Source organism: Arvicola amphibius, chromosome 15, assembly GCF_903992535.2.
Source record: "Arvicola amphibius chromosome 15, mArvAmp1.2, whole genome shotgun sequence".
Taxonomy (NCBI): domain Eukaryota; kingdom Metazoa; phylum Chordata; class Mammalia; order Rodentia; family Cricetidae; genus Arvicola; species Arvicola amphibius.
In genome coordinates this window covers 52,099,694-52,127,466 of record NC_052061.1, presented here as the reverse complement: position 1 = coordinate 52,127,466, position 27,773 = coordinate 52,099,694, and the positions used below count along the sequence as shown (strand labels likewise).

Genomic DNA, 27,773 nt, shown 5'->3' with positions numbered 1-27,773 from the left:
AAGCCCCTCCCTCTCCCTCTAAGCCCCTCCCTCTCTCTCTAAGCCCCTCCCTCTCCCTCTAAGCCCCTCCCTCTCTCTCTGAGCCCCTCCCTCTCTCTCTGAGCCCTTCCCTCTCTCTCTGAGCTCCTCCCTTTCCCTCTGAGCCCCTCCCCCCCCTTCTGCCCTTAGTGTTGCGATTAGAAGCATTTTCTACCACACTTAAAGTTTCCTGTGGATTCTGGGGGACCGCATTCAAGTCCTCTCACGCTTTCTCGGGAAACCCCTCACATTCTGAGTTCTCTGTTCAGGCTGAAATTCTGCTCTTTCCACACTCCACATCTTTAGCAGAACGTTAATTTGTTTAGCATCTAACCCCGAATTCCTATGCTCACCATCTATGTCTCCCTGGTCTCTCTCATCAACAACCATCAGGCAGAACCTACTAAGGTCCTCTGAAGCCGCTGCGTTTCTGATTGCAGTTATGATTAACTCATAACTCATAGCACATAACTTTCCCTTGAGCAGAAATGGTGTGTGTCGGGGGGGGGGGGAAAGGGGGTGAAAGAGAGAGGCTCAAATGTATAAACCCCTCATGACTACAGCTGCAGTCGCTCTGCCCACAGGGTAGCCTAGCACTGTGGCAACCCGGGCATGCCAGAGTAAGTTCTCGCCTCGAGGCAAAAGTCATTAGGCAGAGTGCTGTTAGCTCACTACGAACTCAGCAGCCTGATGCCCCCCACTTCAGGGCTGCCCGGGAAGTGAGAAGGGGAACACGGGGAGGAGGTGCCAGTAGCTCAGCACTACAGACAGGCTGGCCAGATGCCCCAAGGTGGCAAGAGAACTGGCTTCTGGAGGCAGCTCTGGAAGCTGTGGCATGGGCTGATGGCTGAGGCACAGAGAGACTCAACGCACATCTAGGTGTGACTTATTAAATGCCACGGCCCTCCCAGGGATGAAGAAGCAGAATGATGACAGGTCCCTCAGAAGGAGACAGAGCTATTTCTTTCCTTTCTAGAGGGGCCATGCCCTGCCTGAGGAGCCAGTGCAGCCAACCTTTCCAGGACAGCCACCGTCACCCCACGTGCCAGCATGCACCAGGAACTGGCAGGGGCTTTTACATTTCCTTTCATTCATGCATTTATTCCCCATGTTTCTTATATCCACATCAAACCAGCCTGTAAGGACAATTTATTAACAGATGTGAAAACCAGACCCCAGAGGAGGAAATGCCTTGTCGGGCTGTACAGCCAACAAGTACGTGTCCCACGGGACCATCCGTGTCCCACGGGACCATCCATTTTCCACCACACAATCAGGCCTCTCATGCTCTCTCTTCCTTTCTAAAGAACTCTCACCTGGTCCAGGCCATGACCGAATGCCTTGGAAATGGAGGCTATGCATCCCCACCATTTAACAAAGAGCTTGACATACAGGAAGTGCTAAGTAAATATTGATTGAAATGAACACTAAAAGCCTTCTCTTTACGCAGTTGGGTAATAGTCCTGGTCAGAACCATGGAGGCTGAAGAGATGTCAGTCTTGTGGGGCTGGATAGGAAGAGGTTTCTTGTCTGCAAGCACTTGGTTAAGCTCTTGCCTGCGGCACTAGGTAAGCCCCTCCATTCTTCTTAGTGCCCTTACCTACGCATATGAACAGGGATGTGGTGGTACCTCAAACACCTCATCCTGTTAGAATGCTAGGAAAATTGGATAGCCATACACACAAGGATGATCTCAGTATGGCACCACCAGCACCATATTTACAAGCAATGACATACACTGTTTTAAGTTGTCAACTATCTGGAAATTTTGGTCTTACCCAGCATGACTTCATGGCTGTGGTTAAGTGCCAGCATCTTCCCATTTACCACCCCCCACAAAGGTTGCTCATTCTGAGGATTCACCAGGACATCTAGATTTAAGTATCTATGTGGGTGTATGCTCACAAGTATGCAGGTAGGGGCCTGTGCAGACCAGAAAAGGGCATCAGATGGTTGTGAACTGCCATGTGGGTGCTGGGACCTGAGCATAGTAACTGCTCTTATCAACTAAGCCATCTCTCTGTCCCCTCATGCAAAACTTTTTAAAAGGTTTATTTTATTTGTAATTATGCATAAGTGTGTGTGCCCCTGTGTAGGTATGTGCATGTGAGGGAAGGTGCCCTTGAAGGCCAGAAGAGGGTGTCAGGTACCCCGGGCTGGTGTTCCTGGTGATTCTAAGCTGCCTGACATGGGTGTTGTGCCTGGAACTAGAGCTATGTCCTGTGCATTTAGCAAGTGGTTAAGAGTGCTTGACTGTTTTACATGGAACTCTGCTCCACCATGTCTATATTCTTGTCTTCAGCAAGGCAATGAAAGAGACGCTGGCTCTTCTGTGTCTTCAGTTTCTGTCCGTGTTTTGGCTTTTGTCTTGTGATATGTAGCTGGTGGCATCTCTCTGCCCTTTAATTTGCAGATCCCTGATGCCACTGGTTGGCAGATACTGTCTCCTTGGCCAACCTACCTCTATGGTGAGGTTCCTGTTTAGACCAACCACTCACTTTTACATCAGCCTTGCTTGAATTTGACTTTTAAGTGTTCACGGTGAATGTCAGACCTCTATCAGATATCTCCTCCCAGACTGTGGCTTGGTTTTCATTCTCCTCCCAATGTCGTTCACAGAGCAGACATTTTAAATTAGTAATGACATTTAAGACACGCTATCTGTGCATCTGAGTTACTAACGGAAGGGAACAGGGTGGCATCAAAGGACAATTCCATGGTGAAGGGATGATGCTTCCCTCCAAGTCAGGAAAGCCTTAGCTGACTCAACACAATCTCATACACAAGGCACATTCCCTTTCCATTGACACCTCTCCTTATTAAGTACTTAACAACGGGCTAATGAGTCATTCACGAGTTTAGCAATGAGTCAATGCTATGCCTATTGGTGGAGTGTGTTTTCCAAACTTTTAGAAGACTGGGAAACGATCTTCTAAAACATTTCCCACTTTTCCTCTACAGTATCTCTTGCAAACATGTTTGTTTGCAAGCTCTTTAACAGTCTGGGGCAGAATTAACTTGAGCCTGAACCCTTGAAGGTGGTAGGAGAATCTGAAATTGAAGGTCACCTTTGGCTACATAGTACATTGGAGGTCAGCTGGGACTACATGAGATCCTACCTCAAAACAAACTAAAACACTGGACAAACGTGAGAAGACCGCTGAAGGCGCCTCTGTCCTGTCTTCTGTCTTAGGCTTGTGAGGATGAATCTTGACTGTACACTGGCAACCCCCATGTAGACAACCTTTAGGCATTTCTGGGGGAAGTTTCTAGATTAGGGCGATTGAGGTAGGCAGACCCAATCTAAATGTTGGTGGTGACATCCCATGAACTAGGGTCCTAGTCTGAATTAAAAGAAAACCCAGAGCCGGCCACCTACTCATATCTCTCTCTCCCGTGTGGCTGTGGATACAATGTAGCTAGTAGTATCAGACTCCTGCTGTCTCGTGGCTGTGGATACAATGTAGCCAGTAGTACCAGGCTCCTGCTGTCTTGTGGCTGCAGATACAATGTAGCTAGTAGTATCAGGCTCCTGCTGTCTTGTGGCTGTGGATACAATGTAGCTAGTAGTATCAGGCTCCTGCTGTCTTGTGGCTGCGGATACAATGTAGCTAGTAGTATCAGGCTCCTGCTGTCTTGTGGCTGTGGATACAATGTAGCTAGTAGTATCAGGCTCCTGCTGTCTTGTGGCTGTGGATACAATGTAGCTAGTAGTATCAGGCTCCTGCTGTCTTGTGGCTGTGGATACAATGTAGCCAGTAGTATCAGGCTCCTGCTGTCGGGTGTTTCCCTGCCATGATGGACTGGACCCTCAAACCCTGAGCCAAATAAAAGGCCTTCAAACTTTCCTCAGGATGTAAGTGTTGGTGTTTGCTGCATCCCCAAGACAGTGTCTGAGAGAGCTTCCTCCTGGAGTTCTTGCTTCTCTCCTTTCTCCACTGGAGACTCTTCTTTTTGAAGAGAGAAGAGAAGGTATCTCTCTCCAGTGGTTTGAGTGACAGGACAAAACTCATTTCTGTCTCTGGAAAGAAGAGACAGAGCCATGGCACAAGCCATATTGGTTGCCTTGGCAGGCCTAGTGTGATTGGCTAAAATGAGGTAAAAATGGGTTTTGAGGTATGAGCCAGATAAATGCGCTGTGAACCACAGCATTCAGAGGTTCTGCAGCTGGCAGAGGTGCCTAGGACAGACTAGCTCATTGGCAATGTGGACAAGCTGAACAAAGGACTCAGCTAACTAGCCAAAGGACACCTTTGCATGAGCCAAGGTACTGGGAAGCCATGTTGGAAGGCCTGACCCTTACCACCTGGAGAGCAGCCACCCTTTACTTTAAAAGTAAGTGAAGGCCTAGAGAGAAGACTAAGCAGTCAGAGTACATACAGTCCTGGTTTGGGTTCCCTGCATCCATGTTAGAGTGTTCACAACCATCTGTAGCTCTAGTTCCGGGAATGCAATGCTCTCTGGATTTCAAGGGCACCTGCACTCGAGCGCACGAGTCCACACACAGACACAAGGCATGGGCACATAGTTAAAATTCAAGTGAGCCGGGCGGTAGTGGCGCACACCTCTAATCCCAGCACTCTGGAGGCAGAGACAGGCAGGTCTCTGTGACTTTGAGGTCAGCCTGGTCTACAGAGAGAGTTCCAGGAAAGGTTCCAAAGCTACAGAGAAACCCTCAAAAAACCAAAATAAATAAATATTTTTTAAAAAGTCTTAAAAATTAGGTGGCACTGGGAAGCTCAGGTTCAAGCAGGACTCCCAGGATGGCCAGGCAGGAAGTAGGGACCTCTCTAGAAGCAGCTTTCTTGTCTGTCACCAACCAGTTCCAGCCTCTGCAGCACGGCCTGTCCTTTCTCAGTATGTTCTCAGAATGACGGTAGGAGAGAGAGCCCTTGTCCTTGGCACCTCCCAAGCACAGCTCATGCTGGGGCAAATCTGGTCTTATTTGGCATCCAGCCCTGGGCAGGTGCCTCTTGCTCCATTTTCTGTACATCGGTTTACACAGTGTGTGGTGAGAGGCGCCTGGACGGCTGGTCACACAGCTGTGTTTGTTTCTTCCTTCTCAGAACTAACTGCCCTTCGCTCCTTTTCGTTTTCTTTTTTTTAACTTTGCAAAATCACCTACTGGTTTTTGAGAATGTCAGAGAGCATTTGTTTTGTTATAACTTAAGTTGTATTCATAAACGGGGTGCAGATTCTTCTTTTTATAAAGATTTTATTTTTATTTATTTTTATTGATTTTTATTGAGTTCTACACTTTTCTCTGCTCCCCTCCCTGCTTCTCCCCTCCCTCCTTCAACCCTCCCCCAAGGTCCCCATGCTCCCAATTTACTCAGGAGATCTTGTCTTTTTCTACTTCCCATGTAGATTAGATCTATGTTAAGTCTCTCTTAGTGTCCTCATTGTTGTCTAAGTTCTCTGGAATTGTGGATTGTAGGCTGACTTTCTTTGCTTTATGTTTAAAAACCACCTATGAGTGAGTACAGGTGATAATTGTCTTTCTGTGTCTGGGTTACCTCACTCAAAATGATGTTTTCTAGATCCATCCATTTTCCTGCAAAATTCAAGATATCATTTTTTTTCTGCTGTGTAGTACTCCACTGTTTAAATGTACCACATTTTTCTTATCCATTCTTCGGTTGAGGGTTGATTTTATTTTTTAAATTTGTAGGTGTGTTTGTGGTTTGTGGAGAGCAGAAGAGGGCACCAGATCCCTGGAGCTGGAGTTGTGGGCAGCTGTGGAAAGTTCAGTGTGGGTGCTGGGGACTCAACTTTGGTCCTCTGCAGGAACAGCACAAGCTTTCAACTGCTGAGCCACCTCTCGAGCCTCTCATGCTACCTCATGGGCGAGGTACCAGGGGGAGGTGGGCACAGTCCTAGGATCTTGAGAGTATCACCCCACAAATCGTCCTACTGGCTTGCCAGTGTATACACACCAGCAACACACTAGGCGCCTGCTTCCTCAAGCTCTGCTTACACGCTAGGTAGCTAAACCTCCCCTTCATTTTCCTTTTGCCAACTTGATGATAAAAACCAAACATGTTTCACCTCTTAAGAGTGAGATGAAGCAGTATGCAGACCCACAAGCCATTACCGTGTCTCCTATGAACTGCCTGGTCATAAGGAGCCAGTATCTTCTATATGTATTAAAAGAGATATTATCGTCAGTCTGGTTGCTCATGCCCAGCACTCATGGTGGAGGCAGGAGGCTTTCTAGGAGTTTGAGGCCAACCTGGGATACATAATGAGTGCTAGGCCAGCCTGGGCTACTCTGTTTCAATAAAAACCAAAAGAAAAAGAAAAAGAGCTCTTTAGCACTAGATGAACTCCAGGATGTGGATCATAACTATCTTTTTAATAGGTGAGCTCTGACATATGAATGATAACTACTCCAGGTGGCCAGTGGTCTAGGCAGTTTCATATCAGCTCGACACAAGCTAGAGTCATCAGGGAGGAGGAGCCTTCATTGAGAAAATGCCTCTGTAAGATCAGGCTCTAGGCACGCTTGTGGGCATTTTCTTAATTAGTGATTGATGTGGGAGGGCCTAACCCATTGTGGGCGGGGCCATCCTTGGCTGTCGATCCTGGGTTCTATAAGGAAGTAGGCTGAATAAGTCGTGGGGAGTAAGTCAGTAAGCAGCACCCTTCCCTGGCCTCTGCACCAGCTCCTGCCTCCAGGTTCCTGACCCGTTTAAGTTCTTATCCTGCCTTCCTTCAGTGGTGGACTGTGATGTGGAAGTATAAGCCAAATAAACCCTTTCCTCCCCAACTTGCCTTTGTCTGTGACATTTCATTATGGGAATAGAAACCCTAAGACAGACAGCTCATATTTTCACACGATAATGGTGAGTCAATTTTTTTTAACCCAACCAGAATAATCTTTGAGCCTTAAAATATCTGTTCGAAAAAAACAATAAAAAAAATATCTGTTCGATTACCATTTACTTATTTTTTTTTGTATGTGTATTGTATGGGTAACTTGCCTGCATGTATGTCTGTGCACCACATGTGTGCCTAGTGCCCTTGGAGGTCAGAAGAGCAGATGGGGGCATCGGATCACCAAGGTTGAAGGCACAAATCATTGTGAAGTGCCATGTGGACTCTGGGAGTTGAACCCGGATCCTTTGGGAGAGCAGCCATGGAGCTGTCTCTCCAGCCCATCTTAAGCATAAAATTTTATTATTTCTTAAAAAAAAAAACAATTAATTTTAGTTAGTATTATTGTGTGTGTGCATCTACATGAGTGTATGTGTCTATGTATGTGCATATGTCTATATGTGTATGTGTCTAAGTGAGTGTGTGTCTATGTGTGTGTGTTTGTGTGTGCATCTACGTGAGTGTATGTGTCTATGTATGTGCATATGTCTATATGTGATGTGTCTATGTGAGTGTGTGTCTATGTGTGTGTGATTTTGTGTGTGTCTACGTGAGTGTATGTGTCTATGTATGTGCATATGTCTATATGTGTATGTGTCTATGTGAGTGTGTGTCTATGTGTGTGCGTTTGTGTGTGTGTCTATGTGAGTGGGCACATGTGTGCCATAGCATGCGTGTGGAGGAGGTCAGACAAATTTCGGGGGTGGTTCCCTTCCCAGGCACTTTACCCACTGAGTCTTTGCACCGAATCTATCTTCCTCCCAGTCTGCTCTTTGAGGGCTTCTAGATTCTGCTCCACAGAAGGTAATGATATCCCTACTCCCATATTTCTCCCTAGCACTTAGACCTCCGTACGAAGCTTACATGCTTACACATCCTACTTGGAATTTTCCAGGCTTCCCTAGGAAGGGGGTGCAGCTGACATTCATTTTTTCCCTCAGGTATTTTTCAACTGCTGACTGAAGGGTCTGCCTCTCTCCCCCATGTGAGGCTCACCAACTGCACGCCAAGGCTCTCCACCTGTGGAGATAACCCGTGGTCTCCTGCCTGGACACAGCTGTAGGCCACAATCACTGGGTTTCGGATTTCTACTCTCAGGTCTGCTTTGGCCAAGTCACCCCACAGCTCCTCTCTCTCTCCAGGTTTTTCTTGTCTTGTCTTAAAACAAACTTTTTGGTATTTTAATCAGGACAGTGTTACATTTATGAGTGAGCCTGGGGAGGAGTTGTGTTTTCACATGGCTAAATCTTTAAAGCTCTCTTCTAGACAGTCCTATAAACTTGGACCATGCTTGCACAGGGATTTAAAGTGTTTCCTTTAGCTTATAAATGGTTCTCTCCTCCCATACACTTCCCCCGTGTCTGCGGCTCCCATCATAGAGAGCCTGTTAGGATCTGACTGAAATGTCCCCAGTTGGCTTATGTGCAGGAACAACTTGTCCTAAGGCGCTGGGAAATTTGGGGACAATGTGTAAATTCTAGAAGGTGGCTTCTAGTTGAAGGAAAGGGGTCTCTAGTAGAGGCTGGGTGGTTTGAAGGTTGTAAGCCAGCCTGGCTTCCTCTTTAGTCTTGGCTGTTCTGACCCATCCAGATGTGAGTGAGTCCTCCCTGCCATGGTGGACAGTGTTCCCTTAGAGCCCAGATGTCAGTGAGTCCTCCCTGCCATGGTGGACAATGCTCCCTCAGACCACAAGTCAAAGAAGGAAATTAATTAACTCAATCCCTTAAAGTTTTGCCATGTCCACTGACTACGAAACTTCCTGCCACACTTCCAGGCACCTCGTTTGTCCCTTTTGACCCAGTTTAGCATTTTTCTTGTTCAAAGAATGCCACTTCTCATTATTTCCTTCATCTGAGAACAATAAAGCCATCCTAAAAGAAGGCCAGAGATTTATCACAGGGCCAAAACTTAGTGGTGAAAGCTATCCAGCCACCAGCGAGGTGCTGCAGCTCCCTCCAGCCCCGTGGGCTCACACTTAGGCTGTAGCTCCCTCCAGCCCCATGGGCTCACAATCAGGCTGCAGCCCCCTCCAGCCTCATGGGCTCACACTCAGGCTGCAGCCCCCTCCAGCCCTGTGGGCTCACACTCAGGCTGCAGCCCCCTCCAACCCCGTGGGCTCACACTCAGGCTGTAGCTCCCTCCAGCCCATTGGGCTCATACTCAGCCTGCAGCCCCCTCCAACCCTGTGGGCTCACACTCAGCCTGCAGCCCTCTCCAACCCCATGGGCTCACACTCAGCCTGCAGCCCCCTCCAGCCCCGTGGGCTCACACTCAGCCTGCAGCCCCCTCCAACCCTGTGGGCTCACACTCAGGCTGCAGCCCCCTCCAACCCCGTGGGCTCACACTCAGGCTGCAGCTTCCTTCAGCCCATTGGGCTCACACTCAGCCTGCAGCCCCCTCCAACCCCGTGGGCTCACACTCAGCCTGCAGCCCCCTCCAGCCCATTGGGCTCACACTCAGCCTGCAGCTCCCTCCAGCCCATTGGGCTCACACTCAGCCTGCAGCTCCCTCCAGCCCATTGGGCTCACACTCAGCCTGCAGCTCCCTCCAACCCCATGGGCTCACATTCAGCCTGCAGCCCCCTCCAGCCCCGTGGGCTCACACTCAGGCTGCAGCCCCCTCCAACCCCATGGAAGGAGTCATCTGGGAGCGGAGCAGCTCAGCGAGCAGCAAGCACACCCTGCTCTCTCCTTCCTGTCCTCCTCCAGTCAGAGCATCCGATTCTACACTCTGAATAATTTATCAACCCTTCAATCGGTCTTATTTTCTTATTCTGCTGGCCCCCATGCAGTGTGTGTGTGTGTGTGTGTTCGCGCGCACGTGTGCGCATGTACAAACAGTGCACATGGAGATCAGAGGTACCCATTCTTCCATCTTTTGTTTGAGACAGGGTTGGTCTCTGATTGGCCTGGAACTTTATCAAGTAGACCAGGCTAGCAAGCTTCCAGGATCACTCGTCTCTGTCTGGATGGAAGCTTTACCCCAGCCCCTGGCATCCATATACCCAAAGAGTCTGGAATATTTGGGTGGAAGTTGCCTCAGTCCAAGCTCCACCCCGAGGAAGCCCATCAAACAATGGCCCCTCCCCAGAGATGCTCAAGATCACTCCCACGGGGTATTTAAACTGCCCCCCCCCCCCCGCAGAGAACCGACACGTGGTTTTCTGGTCTTCTTTCCTGTTTCCTTGCTGGGAGACTGGAAAGCCACCCAGGAGCATTGATATCCATTAAACCTGGGCTTTTTTTCCTGATTCAGTTTGATTTGGATTATTGCATTGGTGGAGAGGTTTATCAGGGTGCAGAAACTTTTCAGTCTTGACCCTCACCTCACATGGCTGGGGTTCCAGGCGCACATACGTCACTGTGCCAGCTTTTCACGTGAGCTCTGGGGACCTGAACTCAGGTCCTCACACTTCCGAGGCAAGCCTTCTTCCAGACTCAGCCTGAGCCCCATCCCAAACCGTGAGGACCTCTAACTGCATCCTTGAGACTGGGGGTTCCCAGGCTGTCTCCAATTCCAGGCACAGAGATCATGTTTCCTGGTGTGATGCTGGCTGCCTGTCAAATTCCCTCATTCAGAACTTTAGTTCTGACTCACGCCCTTGATTGGCAGGGGTACTGTAACTCTGGAGACTCTCCTATGGCCAGCCCTGGAGCATGGGGATCCTGAGTATTCAGCTGGCGCAGTAGGATGGGTTGGAAATGCCAGGCTCCCTCTTACCTACCTTGCTGGGGGCATCAGCTACTTCCTTGTCCCTGAGACGGAATCCCTGACAAGTGACTTAATGGAGGAGAGAGGACTTTGGGCCATGGTTTCAGAAGGGTTTCCGTCTATCAGGGAGTTCATGGCAGCCGCATGTTGTAGAGGCTCCCCACATCGTGGGGCATCAGGGAGAAGAACACTCATCTCAGGAGAAAAAGGCAGTCTTCAAGCCTCATGCCCCTTAGGGACCTACTATCTCCAGCCAGGTCCCACTTTCCCCAAGTGGCACTTTAAGACCAGTGCCAGCATCTGGAGACTAAGTGTCTAACACAAGAGCCTGTGTGGGCACTTAGCATTCAAACGGTGGACATGTCACTCTGGAGAGAACGGGCTTGGCCTAGGTTAGAGGCGGAGAAAGGATGATGTCCCTGGCTATGCAGCTTCTCCCTGGAGCAAGCTCCCATGATGGCCGGGGAACAAGGGAACAGGCAGTGACTGTCCTAATATACCCCACCTGCAATGTCCGGAGGATCTGCTTCACACTGGCAATGTAAATGCAACAGTAGTGTCTTGCTTAGGATTCCTGGGGTTTGACTAGGAAACCTAAATGGTACCAACCCTTTCACCTCTCCAGGGAAGGCACATATCCAAAGAAGAGAGTTCACAAGGCTATCTCAGTTTACCCCATCAATTCCCTTTGCTCAAGACAGGAAAAACACTCCCCATAGCACACAGCCCTCCTACATTGGGTTTAAACAGAGCAAGTTCCGTTCAGCTGTAAGATAACCAAATGCCTAGGAAATAGCTGGTCTGAGGCTGGGGGAGACGGTTCAGTGAGCAAAGCAATGACCTCTCAGGCATGAAGTCTTGTTTTGGGTTCCACACACAGAAAAAGTCAGGCATGGTAACATGTGTCTGCCGTACCAGCACAGGAGGGTCTCGGAAGCTCACTGGCCAGTCACTCCAGCTTCTCAGTGAGCTCCAGTGTGAGACCCTGTCCTATGAAGACAGAAAGCAACCTAGGAAGATGATGTCTACCTCTGGCCTACTGAAACGCCAGCGTGTGTGTGTGTGTGTGTGTGTGTGTGTGTGTGTGTGTGTATACCTGTACAAGCAAGAACAAAGACACACTTATGCCACATACAACAGTTGGACAGCATTTGGCCACACCCCATGCTCACCCAGGATTCCCATTTTGTTGATGAAGTGCTTTAAACTTTCTTTAAAAGAAAAATTCTCTTCTGCCCTCTCCCTGTGTGTGGGAAGACTGGCCCACAAAGGGCCTAATGGTATGCTCCTGGAACAAGGGACCTTTCATTTTTCTAGTCATTTTCATTTCTCTTGTGTTATGAACTAATAATGTAGGCATGATTGAGAATAACTCATTAAATGTAAGCGTCATAAAACTGGGCACCTAGGAAGGAGCCGCACGAAAAGAACGGGCCTCGGTCCGACGTTACAAGAAGTACATAAGCTGTCTTTGTTTTCTCTGGGTACAGTAGGGATCAGCCGAGGAGGTAAATGTAATTACTGAAATTCTATTTTAAAAGGTCCAGGAAGCCCAAGAATAGATTGTACACAGGCATCAGCAAAGCCTGTCTCTCCTGGCTAGTCACGCTGCTTGCTTTTCACGACGACTCAACTAACAGGGTGGGGGCAGAGCCACAAAGACCGCGTGCGCCAGAAGCAGCTCCCCAGGGCCAAGTTCACAGCTCTGACTCAGGGAACTGTTTCAGAGACGGGATCTCTTAAAACACGACAGGAAGTGCTTAAGGTTAGAGGCAAACACTTGTGATGAGAAGAACAAGGAGGATAGATTAGGAGATGGGACCCTGCTAGGGACCCTCAGTTGAAGGCTTGTCACCCCTTCTTCAGGACTAGATCTGCAGTGGGCAGGGGTGCGGATGGAGAGAGGGCTCTCCTGAGACAGCCACGCATGTGCCTTCCCTGTGGTGGTTCAATGCTCAAGGAAGACACAGCTATGTCTTGGTGAAATGGTTGATGACCGAGTCCCTAGCCAAGGAGCTGGCTGCATAGCAGGAAGTGGTTCAGTGTTGCTTGGAAGAGCAGGCACAGCAATTCAGGTGGGTCCTTCCATAGGCCCCCAGTTCCTTTGCTGAGGAAAGCTATGTAGGAGGCAGTGTAACAAGGCAACCAGGGAAAACAGAAGAGACAAGTACTCTTGCCAGGTGGCTCAATAACCCAAGGAAATCCACTATGTGGCCAGGGGTGGGGGTGGGGTGGCTCACACAGTAAAACACCTGCCTTGCAAGCATGAAGACCTAGTTAGATCCTTTAGAATCCATGCCAAGAAAGCAACAGCAGCAGCAGCAGCAGCAACAACAACAACAACAACAACCAAACCAACAAATAAACCCAGGCATGATGGCATGTGCTTATAATCCCAGGGCTAGGGAGACATAGAGAAGTGGATCCCTGGGACCCACTGGCCACTTAGCCTAGCCTAGTCGGTGAGCTCTGGGCCAGTCTGTGGGGAACAATTGAGAAAGACACCTGATGTCAACCTCAAGCCCCCCTCTCTCTTTCTCCCCCCTCTTTCACACACACACACACACACATACAATACACACACACACACACACACTTTCTCTCTTTCTCACACACATACATACTCTCTCACATACACACTCTCACATACACAACACACTCTCTCACGCACACAACACATACACACGCTCACACACACAACACACACACTCCCTCTCATACACATAAACACAACACATACCTCTTTCTCTTTTACACACATACACACAGACTTCAAAGTGGAGTATCGGCACTGACTGTACCCACCACCAAAGGACCCACTACCCAGCATCCGTGGCCACGGTCAACACAGCACTGCCCCAAGGTCAGGCTACAGGGCAGGTGATTTGTGCCCTACACTTGGACTCGACATCTACACAATATTCAGAAAGAGAAAGTCAGAGCTTCAGGAGTGCTTATAGCTAACGTACCCACAAGCACCCACTATGCGAGCTGCAGACTGAGAAGCTGAACCAGCCCACGCCAAGCTTGGGGTCACTTCTTTCCATGTGTGACCCCCTTGGCCTCCTGTTCCCATGGGGCCAGTGGCAGGAGAGACGCCTGCAATGCTCCGATGCTGGGTGGGACAGGAAGAAGGACAAGCACTGAGAGACAGCGAGACCTGGGTTGGCCAATCCCGCCAGTCTGGTCAGAGCTGCCTAGGGTATGGGCAGGCTGAGGCCGTGGCCACACAAGGGACAGATCCGCCACACTGCAACAGCGCATTTCACCTCCATTGTTCTAGAGTCGCAGAATGAAGGGCATGTCAGGGCTTGACAGGACCTTGCTCCTAGACGAGTGAGTCTCCTCATGTTTTCGTCTCTCTGTGTTCTAGGATGACCTGACAGGGGATGCACACAGCGCTTCTTTCACTTCCGTGTCAAAGTCTGTCCAAAGGTCATTTCTGTTAAGAAACCCATGAAATAATGACATGGTACAATATTGGCCTCCCTGCCGCGGGTTCCACACCAGTTACATAGCTTTTCTCAATTGAATGACTCGGTTTCACACCATCACCATCACCACCATCATCACCATCACCATCACCACCATCATCACCACCACCATCATCATCACCATCATCATCACCACCATCACTATCATCACCATCACCACCATCATCATCACCATCACCACCATCATCACCATCATCATCATCATCATCACCATCACCACCATCATCACCATCATCACCATCACCACCATCACCATCACCACCACCATCATCACCACCACCACCATCATCATCATCATCACCATCACCACCATCATCACCATCATCATCATCATCATCACCATCACTACCACCATCATCATCACCATCATCACCATCACCACCATCACCATCACCACCACCATCATCACCACCACCACCACCATCATCATCATCACCATCACCATCATCATCATCATCATCATCACCACCATCACTATCATCACCATCACCACCATCATCACCACCATCATCATCACCATCATCACCATCACCACCATCACCATCACCACCATCACCATCACCATCACCACCATCATCACCATCATCATCACCACCATCTCTATCATCATCATAATCGCCACCATCACTATCACCATTACCCAAGCTCATCAATATCACTATTACCATCCCCACGCTCAGTACCAGCACCGTCATTGCTATCATTATTATCATCATCAACACCATTTTATTACCTGGAGAGAACAAGGACTGGATCACCTGACTTTGGGGATCTATATTTCACGCCCCAGAGATGGGTAGGAAACCCTTAGATCAAGCGCAGCTTAGGCTTTATGAACGTCACTCTATTTAGTCAAGCATGTGATCCACAAGAACTGTGGCCCCCAAGGTGGCACCAATCCCAACAACAATCCCTGGGAGTGGGCACTACAGCCTCCCTTTCCAGGCAAGCACTGAGGTGTGGAGCCTTACTTGACTTGACTATGCCTCTGTAGCGAATGCAAACAAAGCTGGCTTCCATTCCAAGCTATCAGATGGCACGCCTGTATTTTTGCTACTTATCACAGTGTCCAGGAAGTGGGCTAGTACTGCACCCCCCCTCCCCCGGTTGTTTCACCCTGCCCGACCTGCCCTCAGGCTTCTTCCTATGAGGAAAGACTGTGTTGGCCTGCCTCTTTCTTTGATGTATTTATGGAGAAGTCTAGGGCTGTCGGGAGCAAGGGACCTCAGTGCTTTTTCTGTGAATATCTGCAATGCTATCTTTGATAGCATAAACAAACTGGATCAGAGGTTCCTGCAATCCCTTTTCTGATTATTCTAAGTCTCTGGGAAGGTGCCCTTTTGCTAAATGTGAGACTTTAAGTTTCACTGTGTCTATCAGCTGGTTTACCAGTCTTGACCAGATGTAACAGAGAGTGGAAAAGCCCAACATTAGCAGGTAACACTCAGTGGGGCTTCAGCCTTCCTGGCTATGGACTGTGAACCAGCACACACATGCTGAGACTCTGCATCTTTTATATGCCGTACCCATGTGTCTTCCTTATCATCTGACACACACAATTGCTGACAGCTCCTCAAGACCCATGAGAGTAAAGGGCTTCCTCCTCCTGGAACCTAGCCGCCAGCCATGTGCGTGTGTGATCTATCTGCATGTATGTGTATGTGGAGTGTATGTGTGTACATCTGAGTGGTATGTGTGTATGTGTAGTTATGTGTGTAGTGTGTGTGTGGTGTGTGTGCATGTGTGTTTTTGCACACGTGTGGGCATGAGAGCCAGAAGTCAGCATCAGTTTGGGTGTCATTCCTCAGGTGATGTCAATTTTTTTCTTTTCTTTTCTTTTTGAGACAGAGTCTCTCGCTGACCTGTAACTCAACAAGAAAGCTAGGTTGACTGGTCAGTGCCCCAGGTGCCCGCCTGTCTCTGCCTCCCCAGCACTAGGATTAAACGTGCCCATTATACCCAACTTTCTACATGGATGCTGGGGACTGAGCTCAGGCAAGCATTTTACTTCCAGCCCTCAACCTAGCTTTTCTTGCCCCACACCTTGTAAGGCCTTGCTGGGCTGACCTTGAAAATGTTCTCAGAGACCTTGACACTTAAAACACCAAGAAGTCTCTTTTCCACTCAAGGGTATCTGGACACACTCCCTACCCCCAGACAATTCCTCAGTGTGGCATGGCAGTCACACAAGCAACTTCCATTCTTCAAGCACACGCCTCGACACAGACACGGACATGGGACTGACCTCTGACACAATGCAAGCAACCAAGACCACGGCGCAACAGCCGACTCACACAGGCTCGGAAAGCACAGTGTAAGACAGATCATTTTTCAAAACTGCTGAACTCTAAGCCAGTCCCTGTTATCTGTTCAAGGATTAACTGAGACCTGAGATAACAGAACAACTGGTTTAGGGAGAACAGAAGAGACCAGGAGCTGGTGCCTCAGTTCTGACTTGCCCCGGGGCAGCTAAGAAGTGCTTCAGGAATGCACAGCTCTGAAAGCTTGTGGGGTGTTTCCTACCCCATATTGAAGTGTGAATTCAGAGCCATTTACACAGAGGTGTGTGTGGGGATGGAGGCTGGAAGGCACTTGGTGTGCTCAGCGAGAGCTGTGACGTAGACATGACATCACCCACGTCTGCCCTGCAGAGTGTAGCATCTGCCCAAAGGTGACAGGGCATGTGGGTGATGCTCTGGCTTTGTTTTTAAGATTTACTGTTTTTATTTGATCTGTGTGTCTTGCCTGTATTTAGTTTGTGTACTAGGTGTATGCAGTGCCCACAAAGGCCAAAGAGAGCACTGAATCCCATGGAACAGGAATTAGTGATAGTTGTTAGCTTCCATGTGGGTGCTGGGAACTGGACCCTGGTCTTCTGGAAAAGCAGCCTGTGCTCTTAACCACTGAGCCATCTCTCCAGCCCTTCTGGTTTTTTTTTTTTTTTTTTTCATAAAATGAAGCCCTGAATAGTTTAAGCACCATCCTGAAACACGAACCTATGCAGCCACCCTGATTCAATTCCTCTTTGCTGACACAGGAGACCCACTACAGCTTCCCTGCTAGACACAGAACCCCTGCTCCTTGGCTGGCTATCTGCATGCACGTGCATGCTAATGAGGCAGCACTTTGCTGCAGCTGAAACCCTATGGCAGCCTCCTCGTTGGTGGGCACTCCTTTGAAATTCCCATTGCTAACCATCAAGCGGAGATGGGAAGCTGAATCACAAATTGCTGTCCCAAATATTGTGTCTGTGTTGTTTGTTTTTGTAACCCGGTTGGGATGCTATTTGGAGACTGCAATTGGTGAGTTTGTGAGTTGATTCAGCAGCCCCCTACCCTCAGGGAGTTTGCCTTCTTGAGGTCAAATGAGCAAGGAACAGTGCAACAGTATCACACTTGTTGCTGAATGCTGCAGAGAAAAATGGACCTGGGAGCAGTTGGGATGCTCCCTTCAGGCTGGGAGCAGCAGGGGGTGCTCCCTTCAGACTGGGAGCTTGTCCATCCTCCTGTTATGGAGGGCCCTGCCCATTTGTTTCTGGAAGCAGCTAATAATGGGCAGCTGGTGGGAATGATGGCCTGAGTGAGCCAGGAGAGGGAAGAGGACCCATCAGTTAGCACTGGTCCGGCATGCGGGGCCTGACAGCCCATGAGGCAGGAGGTACGAGCTAGTGCTAATTTCTGTTGTCCTTCTATTACACCACAGCACCTGGAAAAACGGCTCCCAGACTTCCTGGAAAGAAGACACCTTCACAATGCCGCAATTCAGCAAACATGACGGTACAAATGATTTTCACCAACACAGGGGTTTTCCGGAGGCTGAAAGGGAAACTGAGCATTAAAAACGAGAGACCTGGCTCTGGATTTGCATTCGTTTTACTTGCTGTTGTTCAGGAACTGAGCACACACGCCTCCCCCACCGAAGAGACACCTGAGACTCATCCCACCTCCACTGTGAACTGTGAGCGTGTGCTGCTACTGGTTATATAAACAGCTCCAAGGAATCCTGACAACAGTCTGATTTATCAGTCTTCTGCTTAAGACCTTGGCACTCCTGGTTCTAGAGACTTAAGCCCCGATCAGGGAAGGTGGTTCAGTCCACTAGCGCTTATGCATGAGGACCCAAGTTCGATCCCCGAACACTACATAGGAAAGCCATGTGTGAGCATGGAGACAGACAGATTCCATGGACAGCCAACCTAGCCTAATCAGTGTGTCCCAGGCCTGTGAGAATCCTGTCCTGCAGTGCAAGGTTGATGGTGTCTGGAGTGATGCCTGAGGTTGACCTCTAACCTCCACATACATGGACACATACACCCCCCACACACCGACACTCATACAGACACAGAAACACAGACAGACAGACAGATGCAGCCCCAGCCCTTCCTATCTATCTGGCCTGCTCTGACAGCAGAATCCCCGGCTGCCTCGGGTGTCGCCCACCTCCTCCTCACGCTCCACTCTGGTTCTCTGTGGGCTTTGTTCCCACTCCATGAGGTCTTTACGGGTAGAACGACATGTGTCTCATCCGCACCTGCCCACAAGTCCTGGGCAGGCAGACGTTCAGGAGGTGTTCGGTGAGCTAACCTGGCCTGCAGCCCGACTCCATCAAATTCTCCAGGAGTGGTTTCAAAACCTGCAACCTGGTTGTCGCTGTGGTAGCTCCAGGAGTCATGCCAGCTCTGAGCCTCTTTTGCATGTAGCAGGGGCTTCCTAGGATCTGTGCTCACCCACACACCTCCTAAGCTCTCCAGGCTCCAGGCTCTCCATCTGCCTTGAACGTTCCATACCTCCTTCAGCACCCAGAAACCATCTGTTTGTCCAGCCTCATTTCCTCTTGGCTTTTCCCCTGTGCCCCAGGCCATGCATCCCTGGGCTCCTTTTCCTGGCTTCCTTCATGCAGCCCCTCTCAACCCTCCACAGCCTCTGAGCTCCGTGAATGCAAGGCTCTCTGATTATTGCTTCCCAGTGTCTCACTTTGACACACAGGAATCTTTTTCAGACCAAATCAACTAACCTCTAGTTACAAACACTGAACTTGGTCTCTGCAAGGTTGGTACCATTCCAGTGGGAATCTGTGCAGGTCGGCACACACACTCAGTCCTTGCAGACTGAAGGTACAAGCCCTTGCCTCTGAGTGCTGTTCCATGTCTGAGGAGGATCAAGGGCCAGCTTTCGGAAGCCCAGAACTACAAAGAACAAAGGAAAGCCACTGTTGCCTCTCTCTGTTCCTTTTCTCTTTTCTCTTTCTTTTTTTGGGCAGCTGCATGGAGATAGAAGATCACAGCATTTGCTTTTAAAAGCAGATCACTATGGCTAGAAGTTTCTGGAAGGCTCTCTGACAAGACTGCAAAGGCCCCATCTGTTCCAGCTTAGATTCTGCTGACCCTGAAACTCATGGGTCTGAGATACCATCTTCCTGTGCCAGTGGCAGAGGGGCTGTCTGTTCCCTGGAAACCCCAGAGACGCTGCTTCATCTATCCAGCCTCATCTATCCAGCCTGTTTCCCGAGGCCACAGGTCTCTGCCCGCCTCTGGTTCCCTCCGCAGGTCTCTGCCCATTGCCTGTTCCCTCGGCAGGCCTCTGCCCATCGCCGGTTCCCTCCGTTCCCTGCTAATGCTCTCTGCCAACAGACCCGTCTCAGCATCTGCTAGGGCTCCCTCTAGCATCAAGTGGGTATAAAGCATGAAGATGAAGGATGTGACACCCCGGGAGTCTTAGACTGTTTCAAGTCCTCCCCTTCAGAGCTGTGACTTCCTCAGCAAGGCTATGATACTGACACTCTTCTTCTGGCTATGGAAGGAGAGCCCCCCTTTACCCCAGTGGTGGCATTCATGGCTTCCCTAGATACCCAAGAACTGGCTGGCAAATGAGCATCCTTGTCTAGCCATAGAACGACTGCAGCTCATATGTAGAAAGGACTGCATTAAGAAGTAGGGATAAGCTTTGGGATAGAAATCGGGCAAGAAGACGTAAACTGGCTTAGTCATCGAGTTATTTCCTCCTCCCCATGGTCCTTGGCAACCCGGCAGTGAGTGGAACTTGGTTTTAGGATGCTTTAAAACTTCTGCTATTACTTTTATTTATGTATATGTGTTCCTCTCTCTCTTTCTCTCTCTCTCTCTCTCTCTCTCTCTCTCTCTCTCTCTCTCCTCTCTCTCTCTCTCTCTCTCTGTGTGTGTGTGTGTGTGTGTGAACATGTGTGTGATGGTTCCACAGAGGCCAGAAGAGGGCGCTGGAGTCATTGGAACTGAAGTGACAGGCAGTTATGAGTTCCCAGCGTGGGTGCTGGGAAACAAACTCCAGTCTTCTGCAAGAGCAGCAAGCACTTTTAATCCATGCCTCCAGCCTCTAAACATTTTCCTATTACATTTCTTTTATTGTGTGTGGGGCAGTATGGGGGTGGGGTAGGGCATGGCACACAAGTGGAGGTCCTAGGGCAACTTGTATGGGTCGGTTCCTCCTTCCATCACGTGGGGCCTGGGGATCAAACTCAGACTGTCAGGCTGACAACAAACGCCTTTGCCTGTCGGGCCATCCCACCAGCTCCGTTTCTTGACTTTCTAGGATGTTTGCGTAGGAAGCCGTGAGCCTGGCTCCCAGGCATTGATGATTTTCTCTAGGTGACTAATTTTTCCAAGTGGCATTTTATCCTCTACTTTGACCTCATCACCACCTTGAGCTTGACACCACGAGCAACGTGTTCAGACGAAAAGCTTAAGTTAGGCTGGGCTGCCCCTAGAGTGTCATCAGCCAACCTTGCCCCCGGGTGGACTGTGGCCACTGCCTGTGTTTAGGGTTAGCGCTGGGCTACCTTTGTGGTTCAGGGATCTTGCTGTGCGCATGGCTGATGGGAACAGGAGGGAACATTTGTCTTGTCTCCTAATTACAGGCCGATACACTCAGGGCCACTTAACTATAAATGCATCCTTTCCTGGATGTCTGCTTTTCTCCATGACTCAGGCCATTATTTCCTTCTTGCCTGTGGGGAGTTCTTAGGCCCCTCTCACAGTTCCTAAATCTATTTGCTTCCTGTCTTGACTGCTGTCCAGCAGTGCTGCATTAAGTCCCTCCCCAGCCATTCTGGGCTGGCCCAGGAACTGTTGCCTTAAGTCAGCAGGGAAGACTCTGTGGGCTCTGGGTTCTCATCCCCAGACTCTGAAAGGACACAGGAGGCTGGCCATGGAGCTCAGCGTAAACACCAAGCGAGAGCCCCTTCCTTTCGAATTTGTGTCCTGCGTCACAGGTTGGTTTCCTAAAGGGCGCCAGCGCCAATTCTGTGAGGACACAATGGGAGAGTCCTCAGAAAATGTCTGGCTCTGGCTGAGGCCTACAGCATTCCGGTTCCAGTGCCATCCTTCCTCATCTGGTAGCTTCTAAGTGTGACGTCAGGCAGGTCTGAGATGAGAAGTGGGTGCTCCTCGGGGTTGGCAGCTGTGTGGATTAGTTTTTCTGTTTCTGTTGTTGCTTTTCCAAACCGACACAAGCTAGAGTCGTCTGGGCAGAGGGAGCCTCAGCTGAGGAAATGCCTCCATCGGACTGACCCGTGGGCAAGTCTGCGGGGACATTTTCTCGGCTGATGGTTGGAACAGGAGAGCCCAGTGCACTGTAGGCTGTGCTACCCCATGGGAAAGTGTTGTGGGGTGCTACTGAGCAAGTCATGGGAGGACAGCCAGTTCGCACCAGTCCTCATGGTCTCTGCTTCAGTTCCTGCCTCCAGGTTCCTGACTTGCATTTCCGCCCTGGATTCTCACAGCGAAAGAAGGTATTGTGACCCATATAAACTGTCTCCTCCCCTGAGCTGGTTTTAGTCAGTGTTTTATTGTAGCAACAGAGATGCCACCTAGGATGCAACTTCAAGAGGACATGTGATAGATGGATAGGCTGTGCTAGGAGGAGGGTGATGGGGATGGAAGGGAGGGAGGGTCTACGAATTTCAGCTCTTGCTCAGTCCCAGAGACTGATGAAAGGCACGTTTCCTGTGTCCGTACCGTCATCCTGCCCAACAGTCGTTCCTGGGGTGTTTCGGGTTAAGACAGATGGGCCAGTCCTTGGACACAGCCCATGCCAGACAAAGAGCAACTACAAGGTATGCTCTTTATGGAACACTGTGGCCACACCAATGGCTTGGCTCTCAGGAAGGCTCGGGTGCCTGCGGCGTGGCGAGTCCTGAGTCATCACGGTATTTAGTCCATTAACTACACTCATGGCCACCGTACAGATGAGGAAAACACATGTAGGGAACTGGAAAGAGGCTAAGGAGGGGAAGTGAGCTGCAGGAAGCTCCCAAGGACCTCGTTCCTGGCAGTTTCGTCCTTATGCCAGCCTGGCTTCATTTGCCTTACCTGAGTGAGCTCTGCCTCTGTTTCTATGCCTCCGAGACCTGCCACAGCTATTCTTAGAAGATGGCGCCTATTCCCTATTGCATGGAAATGGGCTGCTAAGGTGCAGGGGTGGAGGTGGAGAGTGGAGGCTTCATCATAGAAGGCAGAGAAAGTTCTGACCTCAACCGCACAACACAGCAGCTGCATTAATTGCGGTGTCCCACTCTTGGTCCCTCCCACTGGCCAGCAGTGCCAGCCTCCAGGGTCAGCTCAGCAGCCCCGGGGTGAGTGATCTCCGATGCAAGGGTCCCTTACCTGTATCTCTGCTTCACAGACTGCTTCTCTGTGGACTTGCACACGTGCCCTGCGTAGTACAACGGGAAGAATAGAAAGTTCCAGTTGGTGGCGAACCACGTCAGGGTGAAGGGTGCATCGAAGGTCTTGAAAGTCAGTCTGGCGAGCTGCGTGGAGCCGGCCCAGGAGGCACACACGCAGAACACGACCGCCACGCCCCAGAAGACCTTCTTCAGCTGCTTTTGAGAGCATGTCCAGCGGTGTCTGTTCGTCCTTCCGCCAGCCTCTGTCCCAGCTGGTGCCTGGGCCTCTGCAGGGCCCGGGGGCTCCCGGGGGCGCTCCTCCCCTAAGGAAGAGAAGGGGTGTTAGCCGGTCTGCAGACTTCTGGCTGGAGCAACATCCATGTGGGGACAGGGATGAGGACTGCTGGGCAATGTAGCTAGAAGATGTATGCCAGGTTTCCCACCCTGGAGAGCGCTGGTCCACAGGAAGGGATCCCCAGGCCAGGCCCAGGTCAACATCTTTCAACTCTGCCCTGGGCGCCTTTTAGAATGGCAGACTCTTGGACTCCACCCCCAAACTCCAGAATCAGACCTGACTTCAACAGGTGATCTCCATGATACTTCTAGCACATACTTCTAGCACAGATGGAGACACTGAAGCATGAGGTCTCGTGTGTCATGGGGTAACACTGAACTTGCTATGAAGGTGAGGATGACCTTGAACTCCTGATACTCCAGCTTACACCTCCCTGGGGCTGGGATTGCAGCTGTTTGTCATCACATCTAGTTTATGAACCCACAGTTTCAGGTTGCGGACTACTCCGCTACACAGTGTGAAGATGTGTCACTGTGATTGGTTTAACAAAGAGCTGAATGGCCAATAGCTAGGCAGGAAGAGGTCTGGTGGGACTTCTGGAGTCAGAGAGGTCTGGGGGAAAAAGAAAGGCGGAGTCACCAGCCAGAGGCAGAGGAAGTAGCATGGGCAGTACAGAGCAAAGGGAACCGAACCATGTCAAACAACATAGATTTAAAAATGTGGGTAAATTTAAGTTATAAGAACTAGTTAGAAACAAACCTAAGCTAAGACTGAGCCTTCATAATTAATAATGCCTCCATATCATTATTTGTGAGTTAGCGGCCCAAAGAAAAATGCGTCTACAACTTCATGCGGCTAGGCAACCTCTCTACTAACTGAGCTACACGCACAGCTTTCTGTATTTATTTGTGGTGTTGGGAACGCAACCTGGGGCCTTGTAACGCTAGGCAAGTTTCTACTACTTAGCTGGAACCCCAGCATTCCCCACCGCGTTTAATTTTGAAGCAGACTTTCCTTAAGTTATTCAGGCCGACCACGAACTTACTATAGCTCAGATTGGTCTTGGCCTTACCATCCTCCTGCCTCAGCTTTCCCAGGATTGGGATGATATGTGTGTGCCACCAGGTCTGGCTTTTGACCTCATTCATGTCAGGGCACACGTGTTCATGAGTCGCTGGGCTGCAATAGGGGCCTAGGAATTCCTGGTGACGGATGACGTCTAGAAGATACAGAACCTTGATGGATGCTCCTTTCTGCCAGGCAGTGGTGGCGCACGCCTTTAATCCTAGCACCTAAGAGGCAGAGGCAGGCAGATCTCTGTCAGTTCAAGGCCAGCCTGGTCTACAAGAGTTAGTTCCAGGACAGTTAGGGTTATTACACAGAGAAATCCTTTCTTGAAAAAAAAAAATCAACCTAAGTGAGACCATGGCTGGCCAAGGCCAGTCTCTCTTGTGTTTTAGTGATATGCAGCTTAGCTCGGGTGGTGGAGAGCGTGCCTAACATGTACGAGGCTCTGAGTTCCATCCTCAATGTTGTCCAAACTGAGCTTTGGTGGCACACACCTGTAACCCCAGCGCTTGGGAGCTAAAGGCAGTAGGATCAGAAGCTCAAGGTCCTTCCTGGCTACACAGTGAATGTGAAGCCAACCTGGGATGGATATATATCCTCCTGTTTCTGACATGCCCATGTCCACGTGAGAAGACCCTGGGGGAATCACAGTCACGATTCCTATTCGCTCCTGTGTGCGACCCTACAAGGGCCTTAGCATGGGGAGAGGCCCAAGAGGGAGACAAGAAGAACAGGTCCAGTTTCTTGCTTTGTTCCTTCCCACCAGTGTTCTCTGATTTGGCTGACAGTGCATTCTCAACACTGAAGGCGAATCCACACCTGACAGTAGTATGGTGGATCTAATCAATTTCCCTGCTAGCGGTCAGGCTTGCTCAGTCCTGCAGCCCTTCGCTGTTGGTCCGCTCTGAGTATGCCTCGCTATCTCTGCCATGAGCTCAGACTCAAAAGAACGATGGTGGAAACAAAGACAACGTCTGCTTAGAAAGAAAACGCAGGTTCACGGTAAGACTCCCGAGGAGACAGCAGGCATTTACTGAGAACTCTAGCCTGCTTCTTCAGCTGTGGTTTTCATTAGTGCACGGGCAGCCGTGATGCTTGATTGGATTAAGAGACACCCAGAGCGTTGCAGACGTACACCTTTGGGTGTGGCTGCGAAGGTGCTTCCAGAGATGACTGGCTGAAAGAGTAAACCCACCCTGAATGTGGGATGGTGCCCGTCCATGGGTGGGGGTCTTGGACTGAGTGGAAAAAGGAGTCAGCTGTAAGCAGTGTCACACGCCTCCTGACACCAAGCCTTTCCTACCACGATGGCCTGTGCCCCCAAACTGTGACCTAAAATAGACCCTCCTTCTGTGAGAGGCTTCCTGACAGGTATAGGGCCAAGAGTGGGGAAAGCAGTCAATAGGGTGGGGTGATCTTTCCAATGTGGGGGACTAAGCAGATGCTGGGCAGTTTCATGAAAAGAGAGACTGACACCAAATCTCATGGTGTGTGTGTGTGTGTGTGTGTGTGTGTGTTTGTATGTGGCCAAAGGTGACATCAGTACCCTTCCTCAGTCATTCTCCACCTTAGCTTTTGGACAGTCTCTCACTGAACCTGGAGCTCACTGATTCGGCGAGGCTGACGGAGCTGCAAGCCCTGGGATCCTCCTGTCTCTGTCTCAGCGCCGGGATTACAGGTGTGCACTGCTGTGTCTGGCTTTGTTTTATCTGGGAGCTGGGGCTAGAACTCCAGTCCACATATTTGTGTGGTAAGCACTCGGACCGACGGAGCCACCTCCTCCAGCCCCCATCCTCCCACCCACCGCCACCCAATTTCTGTGCCACTAAAACACTTCTCCGGATCTCTCTATTCTCTAGCTTTGTAATGGCTTCAAGTCCTCTCACCAAGGGAGTATTACCGGTAACAAATGAAATGAAGATATGCTCAACAACCAACCCAGCATGATAGGCTCTATAAACGATACCGCTAAGTTAGAGCTATGTTCTCCCATGAGTAACACAGGCAACAGCATTCCAGCAAGATGGGTTCTGTCACTGAATAAGTCTAGAGAACGCTGACCGGAGGCAAGCTGCAGGAATATTCAAGGATAACAGACAATGTGTGAGTCACCGCGCTTGGCAGAGATGTGACCCTTGTGTTGGGAACCTGGAACACACCTTGGACAACACTTATAAAGAGTAACAGACAAGGATGTCAACAACCTCATCCAGTTGCACTGAGTCTTGAAGTTCTGGTTATATTAATTTCCTCACCTTTCTCATTGTGTGCCTGTTCGTGTGTGTGTACCTGTCCATGTATGTGTGTGCCCGTGCATGTGTGTTTGCGTATGCTGGAAGTCAATTTTGAGTGTCATTTCTCAGGTACAGTTCATCTTGCTTTTTTGAGACAGGGTCTCTCAGTGGCCTGGAGCTCACTGATTCGACTATGTGGCTGGTCGGTGAGTCCCAGGGATCTGTCTCTATCTCCTCAGTGTTGAGACTGCAGGGATCTGTCTCTATCTCCTCAGTGTTGAGATTGCAGGGATCTGTCTCTACCTCCTCAGTGTTGAGATTGCAGGGATCTGTCTCTACCTCCTCAGTGTTGAGATTGCAGGGATCTGTCTCTACCTCCTCAGTGGTGAGATTGCAGGGATCTGTCTCTACCTCCTCAGTGGTGAGATTGCAGGGATCTGTCTCTATCTCCTCAGTGTTGAGATTGCAGGGATCTGTCTCTATCTCCTCAGTGTTGAGATTGCAGGGATCTGTCTCTATCTCCTCAGTGTTGAGATTGCAGGGATCTGTCTCTACTTCCTCAGTGTTGAGATTGCAGGGATCTGTCTCTACTTCCTCAGTGTTGAGATTGCAGGGATCTGTCTCTATCTCCTCAGTGTTGAGATTGCAGGGATCTGTCTCTACTTCCTCAGTGTTGAGATTGCAGGGATCTGTCTCTACTTCCTCAGTGTTGAGATTGCAGGGATCTGTCTCTATCTCCTCAGTGTTGAGATTGCAGGGATCTGTCTCTATCTCCTCAGTGTTGAGATTGCAGGGATCTGTCTCTATCTCCTCAGTGTTGAGACTGCAGGGATCTGTCTCTATCTCCTCAGTGTTGAGATTGCAGGGATCTGTCTCTACTTCCTCAGTGTTGAGATTGCAGGGATCTGTCTCTACTTCCTCAGTGTTGAGATTGCAGGGATCTGTCTCTATCTCCTCAGTGTTGAGATTGCAGGGATCTGTCTCTATCTCCTCAGTGTTGAGATTGCAGGGATCTGTCTCTATCTCCTCAGTGTTGAGATTGCAGGGATCTGTCTCTATCTCCTCAGTGTTGAGATTGCAGGGATCTGTCTCTACTTCCTCAGTGTTGAGATTGCAGGGATCTGTCTCTACTTCCTCAGTGTTGAGATTGCAGGGATCTGTCTCTATCTCCTCAGTGTTGAGATTGCAGGGATCTGTCTCTATCTCCTCAGTGTTGAGATTGCAGGGATCTGTCTCTATCTCCTCAGTGTTGAGACTGTAGGGATCTGTCTCTATCTCCTCAGTGTTGAGATTGCAGGGATCTGTCTCTACTTCCTCAGTGTTGAGATTGCAGGGATCTGTCTCTACTTCCTCAGTGTTGAGATTGCAGGGATCTGTCTCTATCTCCTCAGTGTTGAGATTGCAGGGATCTGTCTCTATCTCCTCAATGTTGAGATTGCA

At 49.9% G+C, this 27,773-nt stretch overlaps 1 protein-coding gene across 2 annotated transcripts in view; it reads right to left on the bottom strand.

Annotated features, from left to right (window-relative positions):
• The window catches only part of Slc35f3 (solute carrier family 35 member F3), a 205,497-nt gene that overhangs the window by 42,227 nt on the left and 135,497 nt on the right, over positions 1-27,773 (bottom strand). For both annotated transcript variants that reach the window (XM_038313162.1, XM_038313163.1), the window contains one exon: positions 22,735-23,059. In XM_038313162.1, coding sequence (XP_038169090.1) covers positions 22,735-23,059 — 325 coding nt within the window. The remainder of the gene's footprint in view (positions 1-22,734; positions 23,060-27,773) is intronic.